At 44.2% G+C, this 15000-nt stretch overlaps 1 protein-coding gene across 1 annotated transcript in view; it reads right to left on the reverse strand.

Annotated features, from left to right (window-relative positions):
- Nucleotides 1-15000, reverse strand: part of LOC125286290 (teneurin-1-like) — a 200747-nt gene that overhangs the window by 131241 nt on the left and 54506 nt on the right. Inside the window, exons 4-5 of the mRNA XM_048231227.1 lie at nucleotides 10019-10268; nucleotides 3948-4186 (exon numbers count right to left, since the gene is read on the reverse strand). Coding sequence (XP_048087184.1) covers nucleotides 3948-4186; nucleotides 10019-10268 — 489 coding nt within the window. The remainder of the gene's footprint in view (nucleotides 1-3947; nucleotides 4187-10018; nucleotides 10269-15000) is intronic.

A 15000-nucleotide genomic window follows, 5' to 3' on the forward strand; every position in this document is an offset into this window, starting at 1 on the left:
AGAGACAAGTAGGCACTAGATTTATTCTCCTTCAAAAAGGTGAATTTATAAACAATACGACATAAATAATATATCTGCAGAGACGGTAGTAGGGCAGCACAGAAACTAGGCTGATTTCTGTCGAAGCAGCTGTGATGAGCATTAGAAGTGGGTTCCTAGGGTGGCCCTGATGGATGGATGGAGGGAACGAGAGAGGATATTAAAAGGGAGCGATAGAGGGAGGCAGACAGAAAGATTGAGAGAGAGAGGAAGAGAGAGAAAAAATCAAAACGAGAGTAAGAGAAAGAGGGAGAGAGAAGGGTATGGAGAAAGCAAGAGAGAGAGAGAGAGGGAGTGAAAAAAAGAAAGAGAGTGAGAGAGAAAGAGAGACAGAGAGAGAGAGAGAGCGAAGGACAGCACCTCCCAGGGCTCAGACATTGGGCTCTGTCAAAGGCTTCTGCCACTCTGGCTGAGCTAGTGATAAACCCAGCGTGGCTCCTTCGCCTCTCCCAACGGGGGTCATGGAGTCACCTAAACACTCCTCGCCCCACCCCCTCCCCCGCTGGCCCCCGGTGTCACCCAAACTCACCCCTGCCACTCCTCCCTCCACTGTCCTGGCAGGTGGTATATTGCCCCGTCGTAATTTGCCCCGGACGTACCCTACTTGAGTGGCACCTCCAATAAATAGCATAGAACCCCCAAAAAAAAAAAAAAAAAGAAAAACACACACTCACACAAACAGTCCGGTTCAGGATCCAACCTGCCTGAACTTAGTGTGAGTTTATTTATTTATTAGGTATTTATTTTTCATTGCTGGCAAGAAAATGATTTATTTTCCCATCTCCGTGAATAATATGCATTTTAATGTGGGCTGACATGACATCCATTACTGTGTGCGTTTGCAAAGGCACCCTCAGCCGGGAGACTGGAGAGACATGCCGGCATGGGTATGGGGGCACCCACACCGACGTGAATAGAAACACGCAAACACGCACACACACACATACACACACACACACACACACACACACACACACACACACACACACACACACACACACACACACAACACACATACACACACACACACACACAAGCACACACACATACATACACACACACACACACACACACACACACACACACACACACACACATATACACTCACACCGATTAACACTTAATCAGTTGGAGGCGCAAAGCACTTGTGGTCTGCACACACACACTGTGTTTGCCATTTGTCATTGTAGCGATGCAGTCTGCTGGGAAGCACTTAAGTAATACAATAAACGTCCGAGAGGAATAGTGTCCGAGATGCAAGTCAACAAATTAACAGAGCAATTCACAGAGCATAAAGCAGCATGGGGGGAGAGGGGCAAATATGTGGGAAAGTCCAGTCATTGTGTGTGTGTGTGTAAATTAAGTACCTGAATAAATGTGTGTCTACATATCTGTGACTGTTTGTGCAGGAGAGACCACTTTGTTCTGTGCATGCTTGTGTGTGTGTGTGTGTGTGTGTGTGTGTGTGTGTGTGTGTGTGTATACGTGCGTCCAGGCATACTTAGGTCTCCTTTGGTTTTAGCTTCCCCCGCATCATTACTCCCAAGCAAACACCTTCCCTGTGCGGGGTTATGTAAATGATTGGATATAGGATCTAATTGCCTTGTTCAGTGCTTGTTGCTGTTGTTGGTTGGCTAACTTCATTTGTGACGAACAGGAATGATTCGCTTACCTCCCTTACTCCCTCCCAACCCTTCCCTAATGACAGCCATGGTAGTGTCGCCAACAGCACTGGTAGGTGATATGGGGGCAGAGAGGGGGGGGATAGAAAAGAAAGAAAAACAGAGAGAGGCAGGGGGTAGAATACAGTAGGTAGAGAAGGAAAGAGGGAGACGAAGGGGGGAGGTAGAGAAGGAGATGAGAGTGACAGAGGGGGTTGAGAAGGCGAGAGGGGAGAGAGAGAGGGGGAGAGAAGGAAAGGAGAGAGAGGGGAAAAGGGAGAGAAAGAGTGAGGCAGAGGGTAGAGAGTGAGAAAGGGAGGAGGAGGAGGAGGAGGAGGAGAAGAGGGGAGGGGGTAGAAAATGATATGAGGGGGAGAAAGAGAAAGAGTAGTGAATGAGAAGAGAGAGCATGAGGGTGGAGGTAGAGAAAGAATGTGTATGAGAGAGAGAAGGTGGAGGTAGAGAAAGAATGTGTGTGAGAGAGAGAAGGTGGAGGTAGAGAAAGAATGTGTGTGAGAGAGAGAAGGTGGAGGTAGAGAAAGAGTGCATGTGAGAGAGAGAAGGTGGAGGTAGAGAAAGAGCGCATGTGAGAGAGAGAGAAGGTGGAGGTAGAGAAAGAACGTGTGTGAGAAAGAGAAGGTGGAGGTAGAGATAGAGCATGTGTGAGAGAGAAGGTGGAGGACTGTGGCGTCCTACTGCAGCTTGACAAAGAGCTAATGTATTCTCCACGCCGTGGCCCTGCGTGCACCACCAATCGACATCTTTGTTAACCTCCTGAGGGGTGTGCTGAGGGTTATAAATAACGACCGCCACATAATGCCTCTCTCCAGCACTCCTGACAGCACAGGAAGAAGAGGAAGAAAGGAAGAATGAAGGAGGGAAAGATAAAAAAAACTGAAAGGAAAGAAATGAGGTCTGTGCGAAACAAAACTGATGGTCACGCAAGGACCTCGAGCCTCTGAGGCCAAGGAGAAGCCCAAAAGACTGGCATGATGATTGAGACGTCTTTGCAGTCTGTGTGCACATGTGTGTGTGCGTAGGGTAGGCTGATCTCTCCCTCTTTCTACCATTTTCTCTCTCTCTCTTGCTCTCTCTTTCTCATAGCCTGTGAGATGCTACAGTACAGTAACGGAAGGAAATCTGTGGTAGCACTTTGGCACATGGTGCACTCTGATATAACCTGCATTTAAAACAAACACCCCAGGCACAGGCAATATACCACGAGAGAGAGAGAGAGAGAGAGAGAGAAAGAGAGAGGCCTACCCTGCCCTGCCCACTGCACTGTTGTATTTCTCCAACTAAATAACAAAAACACCTTCCCTGTGCGGGGTTATGTTAAATGATTGGATATAGGATCTAATTGCCTTGTTCAGTGCTTGTTGCTGTTGCTGGTTGGCTAACTTCATTTGCGACGAACAGGAATGATTCGCTTACCTCCCTCCTTCCCTGCCCTGTCCACTGCACTGTTGTATTTCTCCAACTAAATGATAAAAAAACTGGAAACTCCGAAGGGAAATGAGGGACACCAGCTCCATTTACTTCCTGATGGCATTCTAAGATGATCTATCATGCATCGCAGTAACAGCCTAATTAACAGGGCCCCTTGCAATAATGGAATACAACTGTTCAAGCCAGAAATTAATCTTAACGTGTGGCTCAGTTAAATTTGACCTTGAGCGCAGTGGAGGTAAAGGAAGGAAAAAATGGTTGCAGGGAGAGAGGTAGAATAAGATAGGAGAGAGAGGGAGGGAGAGAAAGAGAGTAGTGCACGTTTAAAAAATCTAATAACAAAAAACATCAGTTTCGGTAAAATATGGCAGGGCAAGATCTAGCACAAGGGAGCTAGAGGGAATAGGGGTGCAGTCTGGTGCTTGTCTTGAAATACTGTGTGTGTGTGTGTGTGTGTGTGTGTGTGTGTGTGTGTGTGTGTGTGTTGTGTGTGTGTGTGTGTGTGTGTTTGTGTGTGTGTGTGTGTGTGTGTGTGTGTGTGTGTGTGTGTGTGTGTGTGTGTAAAATGTATATAATAAATATATATATATAGCATAGTTTTAGTGTTAGCATTTTAGTGTGTGTGTACATGAGTGTAGGTTTAATGTCTGCAGAGAAGTATACAACATTTCTGTATACAAAACAATAACGAGTGAGAGAGAGAATGAGACATGGAGAAAGAGAGAAAGAGAGGTAGGAGCGACAGTAAAAAGGGACTGCCAGTGAGTTTAAAAAGGAATAACAAAGTCCGGTGCTTACCGATGACGTAGGTGAGGAGCAGGGCGAGGGTGACTGTGATGGCCGAGGCGCTGAGGGCCGTACACTTCCAGTTGCAGCACTTGTAGGGCTTGTTGAACGTGAACATCGGTCTGGAGAAGGTGCTTCTGGGTAAGGGGCGCGGGGGCGGAGAGTACACCGTGTTGGAGGTCAGCGGGTAGTTCTGATTGGCCGCACTCAGCAGGGTCGAGGAGCCCGAGCCGTGCTTGAACAGGAAGTGCCTGAAAATCATCAAACCCCCCACCCCCCAAAAAAGAGTCCATTTAATTTTCATCCATTCCATTTTAATTTATTTGAGCAAATGTTGCAAGTTACAGAAACATGCTGTGTTGCAATGAAAGATTAATTGAACAGTGGAAGTGAAGCTGAGTACTAGTAAAAGCTCATGTTGAGGACACACTCTCTGTAGCTAGCTGCTGTGGGATTGGTGGCAGACAAAATACAGAAAAATGAATTAACATTCTAGATGAGATTGTCGACCTCAACAAAAAAGGTCATACAAATGCCAAGCACTCATGAAAGGCTGCAAGAGAAAAGGTTCAAGGAGAAGAGGCATTTTGCTTTTTTTTTTGGTGTGCTTTAATGTTTTACTTTCAGAAGGAAATGCTTGAGGAAAACATGTCATAAAATGTAATGGCAACTGCAACTCACATTTCCACTGACAGAAGCTCACCCACAGACTCTCCCTCCCTCTCTCTCTTCTCTCTAACCTCTACACACACACACACACACACACACACACACACACACACACACACACACTATATTTATAATGCCTGCGAGTGAACGTATTCCAGGGTCTGAGCAAGGATTTCACAGCAGGCCAGCTCACCAGAGGGGAGAACCCAGGATGCGCTGCAATATTAACACTGTGTGCCAACTCCAGCAAATATGAGCACAGCTCTTCTCCTCAGTTCCCCTCTCCTCCTCCCCTGCCCTCCCCTCTCCTTTACTCTCGTTCTCTCTCCCTCCCGTTCTCTCCTCTTCTCTCCATCCCTCCTTCTTTTGCTCTATCATCCCAGTAACTGCTCTCTATCACAATGTCTTCTTCCTCTTTTCTTATCTAACCTTAAACACTCTTTTTTTTTTCACTCTGTGGCCAGAGGAAATGTGTAAAGGTGTAGATGTCTGTGTTTTTGTGTGCGTGTGTGTGTGTGTGTGTGTGTGTGTGTGTGTGTGTGTGTGTGTGTGTGTGTGTGTGTGTTGGGGGCAGGGACCCATTGTGAAGGGGTCACCGGGATATCCATATTGTCGGAGTGCCAGCCGGAGCTGTGGGTGAGTGTGAAACCACAGCTCCAAGGTCACCGCAAAAGGGCAAACAGAGGAGGAGGAGGAGGAGGAGGAGGAGGAGGAGAGGAGAAGAGGGGAGGGAACAACTACTCAAACCCAGAGAACATTCCATTAAGGTCTCCTGATAACGCTTTACAATAAAATTGAGACAAAATCCAGACAATCACACAGTACATTACAAATCTTATCCAAATCTATTTTTTATTACCTGAATACATTTTTCACTTTGAAAATGACGCTGAATAACCCTTTTTTCCCTTTTTATTCATATTCTATTTATAAATTCTCTGCACATTTTGTGGTCTTTTGAAGACAATATCCACAGGCTACACCCAACAAGCTCAAATCTCATATCGGCTGCCATATTTCCCCTGGGTCTCCAGCCAGAAAATGAGTGTTACCGCACTTCAGGAGGCTAGGAGGCAGCTAGATGATGGCACTATTCTTAACTTTTCAAGATGATGAAAAGTAGTGCACATTTCAATTAGGATCCCATTGTGTGCCCCTCTCTCTACTCCCCACCAGCAGCCCCCACAACACCGTCCTTCCAATCTCTGGTCCACAGACATGCGCACTTTCCATTTCCTGGTGCCTTCTCAACTGACAACTTCATGCCTTTTCAATCGATGGCTTTGATGCCTTTTTTTTTCTTCTCCACTTCACTCAGCTTACTGCCATTAGAAAACTTCAGCATCAAAGGCGGCGGGCCGGTGATTCTTTGGTCCATCTGTGCTTACGTACGTAGGCTGCATGCTACATTGTGCCTATAGTGTCCATCGTGTGAACGAGCTAATCCGCATGTAGTTAGGAGGCTAAAACGCCTAATGTAGCTGTGGAAAAGCCCATATTAATACACACAGATTCACTTAATGCTGTGGATTACTGTCAGGGAAAGCGGGCTAAAGACCATGCAATGACCTCGGTGGCACGCCTCCACCCAGAGGGCTCGGATAATTGGGAGTGACAAAACATGGTGGACCGATATGAGCTGCAGGATTAGTACTGTAAACGAAACATCACGCAGCAATTAGGTGCCAAACAGAACTGTGTGTGTGTGTGTGTGTGTGTGTGTGTATGTGTGTGCAAGCGTGTGTGCATGTGTGCATGTGTGCATGTGTGTGTGTATGTGTGTGTGCATGTGTGCGTGTGTGTGCAAGCATGGTGTGTGTGCAACCGTGTATGCGTGTGCGTGTGAGAGAGAGAAATAGAGAGACTAAGGCATGTAAGTATACACATGTTCGTGTAGGAGAGTGCGTGTAACAGAGTGAGTGTAGGAGTGTCCTCATTTGAGCATGCGTGTGTGTGTGTCTGTGTGTGTGTTTGTGTGTGTCAGCTAGAGAGAGATAAACAAAGATAAAGGAACAGAATAATGAATCGAGCGAATGAAAAGGAGAGAGAGAGTGAAAGAACAAAAGAAAGAAAGAGACGGAGAGGAGCTGTAGCTCATTCTGTCTCACCCCTGACCTCGCCCAGCTGTCGAGAGGGAGCCGTTCTTCACCACTGCTTATCAATTATCCTTCCTCCTGCCTTGTCACCTTGTCTCATCGCTATGTGTGGTGCTCGCTGAAGATTGACTGAGCCCAAGTCAATTACCAGTAATTAAAATGCCTTAAAGAGGGGTGACAATCCTTTTCTTTTTTTCCCGCTTTTTTTTTTCCTGGCATGGAGGAGGGGTGTGTCTCGCTTGTCCACATGTAAGCAAACAATCAGAAAATGCTCACAAAATACATCTTGAACGTTTGTGTTGTTTTCTATTTGTTTGAGAGGGCAAGTGTGGCTGTGAATGCTGAAGAGCCGAGCAGGATGACATTAATTGTCGCCATAGCATGGGGGAGGCTTTGGTCTTTTGCCATCTAGGCACAATATGCATGGCAAATGAAGCATACTGAAAGTGTATACATGCATTAGTTATACATAATGATACATACTTATACTTGACCTTTGATATACTTTGTCCAGATATCTATATTTAACTAATAATTAATCTCATTTCATTTGCCATGGCATTATTATTTCCCCAGCTCTTCTCTCTCTCTTGATGTCTCTCTCTCTCAATCTCTGCAATCTCTGTCTCTCTCTCTCTCTCCTCATGCCTCCCTCCCACACTCTGTCTGTCTCTCTCTTTTAAATGAGAGAAAAGGATCTAATTATGGACAGATTCATATCTTATTAAAAACCTTTCTTCATGGCTGGCTGGCTGCCAATCTCATCTTTGCTCAGTTTAATGGCGGAATTCAACTGTTACCAGGCCTTCATTAAAAATGCAAACATATTATTTATCAAACCACGTCCCTCACAGACCATGGTCAGCATTCACATTTGAGCCTACTGAGAGATGCCCGCTCTGATTATCATCAATGCCACTCACTGTTTTGTACCTTTTTGGGAGAGGTACACTGTTCTTGGTATACGGCTTTTATAGTTGGAAGAGGCATGCGGGTGATCAAAGTTTTGATGGAAGCTTTAAATATGACAGGCCTTTCCTTTGTTTTCTTGTTTTTCATGAAATGGACTCCAGATGAGTGAGGGGAAACCAGACAGGCTTGACAAAAAAAAAAGACAAAAAAACCAGAACCAGATTTGTTAAACATTTGTCTGTGCTCTAATGAGAGGAAAAATCCATCAATCCATCCATCAATACAATCTTTTTCTTTATTTGTCTTTTCATTTTTGTTTTGTTCTTTTTTTTCTTGTTCCAAAGTGAGTGGATGGCTTCTATCACAGCTGGTCATTAGTGTGACAAAAACACTATTTTATTGAGTGCCAGGGCGTGCCATTTAATGTGGCCGGAAAGCAAGCCCTGTGTGGCACTCCTCTGGATAGGGGCATATGACAAATGGTATCTATACATATTCACAGGGTATAAACAACTTTGTAAAGTAGGAGTTTGTCCCAGCTTAAAGAGCAATTTGCAGGTTTCAAAACTGAATTTATACTTCTTCTACATCTTGTATGAAAATGTACTTTTAAAAATGCATACCCGTATGTAAAAATTCATATGTTTTACAAAACCTAATTAGTAACAGTAATTAAGAATTTAAAGCAGGCTCCTAAATATGCCTCTCCCACCCACAAACACGTCATATTACGTACTAGGAGAAGGTAAACAACTTAAATTGGCACTTACTTGAGTGTTTTTTGCAAATTGGCACTCAGGATTTTTTGGACAGTCATAATTGTGTTTGTGCTGGTTACACTAATTCCAGCCTGTCAGTATATCACCTCCACCATTTTCCAAAAAGCAAGGGTATTCATGCTGGGGTGTGTTTTGTGCAGGTAGCCTAAATAGAGGGGACATCACCACCTCATCTGTCACAAAACGTTTACACGGACATTCATATTCCGAGTATTAACTGTATTCAGAATTTAACACAATTTTGCGATTATGGTGTTTACATGAGTTGTTAATAAAATATTCTATTCATATGTCACGCAGCATATTCTGACTTTATCAAAGTTCTAAACGTTCCTTCTGTGAATGTGTGTGCGTTCAGATACCTGTAAGTATTGTTACATTGTGTTTGTTACATATTTGTTTCCATTGTGTGCGTTCAGATACCTGTAAGTACTGTTACATTGTGTTTGTTACATACTGTATTTGCGCTGACAATGCCAGTGGTATTTCAATCTGTAGCCTTGTTAGAATGTGAGTGTTTGTTTACCGGCCACGGTATTGATGCAAATGCAAGTAATTTAATTATAATTAGGCTCATGGTTATGTTATACTTTGCTAGTTGGCTAGTGTAGGCTACTGTTTTGACACTTGCACTTGTATTTAATGTGGCAGCAGCTGCCTAAGCTATACCACTTATGTCGCTACTAAGCTATCTTACATGTGTTTCTTTCCTCCTCTTCCCAAATGTGTAGCCTACCTTCTTCGACAACTTTTCTGAAGCTGTAGCCCACTCTGCTAATTCAACTTTTCTGCCTGAAGGTCGTGACAGAAGAAATATGGGCCATCAAACAGTTTGATGTTATTTGCCATGGTGCCGAGAATATTGTGAACATTCCAACAGGACTTTAAATGAAGGCAATCTACCTGGATGTTTGATCAACAACAATGTCAAAAGTATGATTGTTAAAACAGATTTATTAAACAGTATCAAGATAATGTCAATAGACACAGACGCAGCGTTAGCCACCGTTATTACTGAGTCACTCACCAAAAAACGTCTTTCCTCTGCCCGTCATTCCTTCCTGTTCTCTCCCTGGCAATACAATATGCTGTTTCTGGGGTAGTTATCTTTTTTTTTTTTTTCTGAGAATCTAGTTCCTTCATAATTTATCTTCACTATGCTTTTTTAGGGTTTCCAAACTGCAAGTGGCTCTTTATTGATTTCTGAAGGTATATATGTTGGTGTGTGTGTGTGTGTGTGTGTGTGTGTGTGTGTGTGTGTGTGTGTGTGTGTGTGTGTGTGTGTGTGTGTGTGTGTGCATTTACAAAAAGGAAGAAAGGGCAGGGTTGATGGAGGGTGCAATATGTGTTCTTTGGTGGACAAAGGACATTTGGTGCCAGCATTCTTTCAGCTTGTTGGGTACTGTGTATGTGTTTGCACAACATCTTTTTGTGTGAATGCCCTGTGTGGAAGTGTGTGTCTGTGTGTGTGTGTGTGTGTGTGTGTGTGTGTGTGTGTGTGTGTGTGTGTGTGTGTGTGTGTGTGTGTGTGTGTGTGTGTGTGTGTGTGTGAGCCTCCACTCATGCTCAAGCTTCACATTCATCCTCCTGTCCATCATCCCCACCCAGCCCCTGTCTCAGCACCCACCTAGTCTCCAGAGGAATGTTGCTGTTGAGCACCCAGTTGTTGCGGTTGACCTGTGAGCTGTCGTTCTGCCCGATGCCATCTGTGCCCTGGCCGTCCCTGTCCCTGGCGTGGCTCTGGGCGGGCATGGTGCTGCGCTGCAGGGTCACATGGGCGTAGGGCGCAGGGCGGGCGCAGGTGCAGGCGTGGGGCGGCGGAGGTGGGGGGGGCAGCGGGCGGAAGGTGAACTGTGTGGCTGGACTGCTGGGGTTGTCTAGAGAGAGGCAGACACACAGAAAGACAGACTTTAAGCAACGCTGCAGGGACTGTGAAACTGAAAGGAACCTGATCTGTTATCTGTTAAAGTGTTACCTTTAGTTGTCTCTAACTATACAACTAAAGGTAACACTTTACTTGACAGTATCTGCATAAGAGTGACATGACACTGTCATGAACATATGACACTGTCATGACACATGAACCCTAGCCCTAACCCTAATCCTAACCTCTAACTCTAATCCTACTGTAACCCCAACCCTAACTCTAACCCTAACCCTAACCCTAACTTGTTATGACAAAAACCGAATGACACTTAATAACAGAAGCGTTATGTCATAAATGTTTATGACTTGTTTATGACACATTCATGACAGTGTCATGTCACTCTTATATCGATACTGTTGAGTAAAGTGTAACCCAACTAAATGCCAATTATACTGGTACAGGTCTGTTTGCTATAAGCCACTAGTTTTAGTATCATCTGCTACATGAATAAATGTAAATGTAATTATCTTCAAAAGTCATTTTGATGGTGTATGGTCATTTAAAGGACTGTAAAAATATTCTCCCCACTAGACCTCCAGGATGCCCCATGGAGTTCCATGGAAAATATAAGAAATACTTTCACAACCCTACAGTACGTCCTGTTTGCAAAATATATCACCAAAAGACACCAGCTTTCACCAAGCTTTTCAAGCTTTTGTGGATGTTTGCAAGGTGCACTCCCTGGGTAGTTGCTAGCTTCAGACCAAAACACCTGCTGTTGCTTTAAGGGGGATTGGGATGAGAATGGGTGCAGACTGCGAGGGACATTCATTCAGAAAATAAGCAATCTTGTGTTAAACAAGACATGTCCAGTTAAATTGAAAAGAGTGAAAAAATGTTGGAAGAGTTTCTGTGAAAAGGAATCTCTGGCCAAGCTGTAATCAAATTCAATATTCAACATTTAAAACTCAAATATTAAAGTCAGCCATTACACTCAGTTAATATTTTAGCATGAAGTAATAATGTCTATTATCATAAATAATCATTTCCTTTTTTTCCTGACTCAAGAGACGGAAGAATGAAGAATGGATCGCTTTGAGATAACCAGGCACATGCAGTATGTGCTTGATCTGAGCAGCTTTCATGTTACAGCATTCAACAGCTTCACTTATTAATGCAAAACATACACTCTGAATTTAAATTAAGGTTTTATTTTATTTATTTGTTTTACTGACTTCACATATCATCTTTTTCAAACATGTGTTCATGAACAAAGTAAAACTACAGAGGAAAAGAGAGAAAAAAAGCATCTTCCTCTGCAGCTGTGCATGGAATGGCCACAATAGCCTCAAACAGGTGGTATAGCAGACAGTGTCAGCGACACGGCTTTGCACTCATGGAAAGGTGTCTGTTTCAAACAGGGCTTCTGTGGCCCAGTTCAGGCCTCTCAGCCAGACGCCTACATAATCTTGGTGAGCCGAATGAATCGGAGCAAGGCAAGGCCATTTCTGTGAGGCTTAGGGATGGGTTGTGATGGTGGTGGTGTGCATGTGTGTGAGTTATATATCTGTGTGTGTGCGTGTGTGTGTTTGAGCATGCCTAGTCAGTGTGTGTGTGTGTGTGTGTGTGTGTGTGTGTGTGTGTGTGCATGAATGCTATATCTGTGTGTGTGTGTGTGTGCGTGTCTGGTCTATGTGTGTGTGTGTGTGTGTGTGTGTGTTTGTGTGTGTGTGTGTGTGTGAGTGGGGATGAGGCGGGGTGGTGTAGTGAGAAGAAGCACCAGATGGTGCATTTGAGGGCTTATCTGCTTTAGCTCAGGGCCATGACAGCGAAAGTGCCATAAACTCACCCAATATGACTTCTCGGCGACACACATACAACAGCAGCCCGGACCGGGCAGAGGAAAACAGGGATATTATTAAATAGTGAATGAAGCGCTGCTGCAAGCTGCCAAACGCCTCTACCGCCAACGCCACCGATGTAGGCCAAAAGATCCCACGGATTTGCAACGGCGACAGATCGCATTTCAACCACAGAACGGCAAATGTTTGCTCATGTGGACGACTCTGTCAACAAATATTTAACAGCGACGGATACACGTTTAACCTCAAAGGGGGTCACAGCTGTAAGTCTGTTGATCCAGATACCATATGGAAAATGGCCCATGTGTCTGTATAGCCTGCTGCACTGGCCAACGGCCTCATTCAGTCAGGTATTGAGACGTTCTCGGCGTGCCACAGACATCCACAGGTCCAAAACAGTTTCACCACGCACAAACCGCTGTTCAGCAACACCAGCACACACACACCAGCATGACCGTTTTAATAAAACATGACATTGTTTTCCTTCCCTTCCCTGCTGCAAATGGCAACAGGAGGAGCGAGGGCTCTGCCAGCGGCCTTATTGATGCTGAAAATCCTTTTCTTTCAGAGGTGGGAGGCTGGCCTACACACACGTCTGTGCCGACCGCATTTCTGTCAGCTTGTGTGTGTGTGTGTGTGTGTGTGTGTGTGTGTGTGTGTGTGATGTTGGGGGGAGTTGATATGCCAAAAAAAAGCTGAGGCAGGCCCCCCCCCCACAGGGCTGGCGTCTGTAGATACGCCCTCTGATGATGTAACACTCTGGGATTTCAGTTTAGCTAGACACCCCCCTTCCCCCAGCACACACACACACACACACACACACACACACACACACACACACACACACACACACACACACACACATCACATCCAGTGTGCCTGACCTTGATAAATGTTAATATTGGAAATAACTTCTGCTAAGATGAATAAATTGAGCTTTTTTAAGACAAGAACATCAAGACTCATGAAGCTCTTCCTTTATCAACATACAGTAAGTGCACAAACATGTAACATGGAAGTGAAAATAGAAGTATTTGCTTTGTTTACTCTCTCTCTGTCTTTGTTGTTCCATATATCCCAAGCCCCTTGTTTATGTGCGATCAAAGATTTCCTGTCTAATGAGGTGCTTAAACTCGTTTATCTAACTATAAGTGAGCATCTTTCACAAAGACATATGTTGTTGCCTGTATTCTCATGGTACACATTAGACAAGAGTGAGTCAGGGAAGCCAGGGAAATACAGACAGCAATACGGGAACAACTGTGACATTTCAACCAACTGCTGCCACAGTGGCTGACATAGCAATTGGTTATTTCCTGTCAAAAACAATCTTATTGCGGAAAGGGAAAAAGTCATATCAGCACTAAACCCCCTCAAGAAAGTCCTTTAACTGTCTCTCCTGTCCAAGGAGGAGAGAGGTATGCACTGACAGTTTCCTCTGACACAATGCAGCATATGTAATCTTCTCTATGAAACACAACATCCTATCAGTAACAGCAGAACACAAGTCCCATTAAGGGAGCACATGCTGAAGCTGAATGTCGGCCGTGCCTGTTGCCAGCTGGCCATTACAGAAGACTGATGAAGTGGAGCACCTGCACATTCTATTTCTAAATGTTTAATGCGCGTCGCCGTCTTGGACGGCGAGAGAGCGCAGCGGAGAGTGGAGCGCACGGGATCGGTGGGTCGGACGCCAAACAATCCAGCAAATAATTCATGCCGTAGCTGTCGGTGTGTGTGTGTGTGTCTCGAGGTTGCCTGGAGTAGCGTTTTGATATGTGAAATGCAGACAGGTCAGAGAGAAGGATAAATAAAGGTTCCGGGTGACGAGACAAAATGGGAGCTCACGGAGGAGGTAGAATCTAGGAAAAATCAAGGATATTTGAGGTACTTTTGTGTTCTAAGTGTTTATTTTACTCTTTTTTTTCGATGTCTTGTTATATGTTGGATAATTGGGCATAGATTTGTCTGAAATTAGACATAACTTATAAGAAACAAGAAGTCCATGTGAACCATTTTCATGAAAAACAACACAGAGAAAACATTACCACAGGTGTGAGGATTGAAAAAATATGTCCTCGATTACCTCAGACTTACTGAGTTTCTGAAAGTCTTTCAGATGATCTTTGTGTGTGTGTGTGTGTGTGTGTGTGTGTGTGTGTGTGTGTGTGTGTGTGTGTGTGTGTGTGTGTGTGTGTGTGTGTGTGTGTGTGTGTTTGTTCCAAAAACTCTGTTCAGTCCAAGTTAGTTAACATTGCCTTTCCTGATTATGCTACTTATATCTTTCGAATTTCCCCTTGATTGACAGCTAAAACAGCTTGAATGATTCACAGAGACAGTGAATCTCTGGTGCTCGAGCCACAGCGAGACACTTAAGACCTCTTTTAATACAATTAACGGCGAAAACAGCTGTCATCTTGGGCTGCCTCTCAAAAAACAATGTTTTATTCATGTTTTATGCCATATTTTCTTGCCAGCCTCTGGGAAAAAAAAAGGTAGCTGTGGTAGACTTTCATTTCATAAAATGACACACTCATCTAGGCGAAAGATTATGGAAGGGTAATTTCCCAAAGGAAAGCACTCTATCTAGTCCTCCCATAATTGTGTAACATTTACTCCAGGCAAAGTTGATTCCCCTCCTATTCTAATGTAAAATAAATAATTAACCTCTGATAAAAGGTCATCCTGTTGAAATTAGTTTTCTTTTAAAGCACTGTTAAGAAATGGCTCCTGTCTTTTGAAACATGTCATTTTTAATGAATATCCCTTAATGGAATCAATAACTAACACACACACACACACACACACACACACACACAGAGACACAGACACAAACACACACTTGCCTTGACCATCTTTGGATTTACCTCTACTTGGGTA

The sequence above is a fragment of the Alosa alosa genome, chromosome 21, assembly GCF_017589495.1.
Source record: "Alosa alosa isolate M-15738 ecotype Scorff River chromosome 21, AALO_Geno_1.1, whole genome shotgun sequence".
In the NCBI taxonomy this organism is placed as follows: domain Eukaryota; kingdom Metazoa; phylum Chordata; class Actinopteri; order Clupeiformes; family Clupeidae; genus Alosa; species Alosa alosa.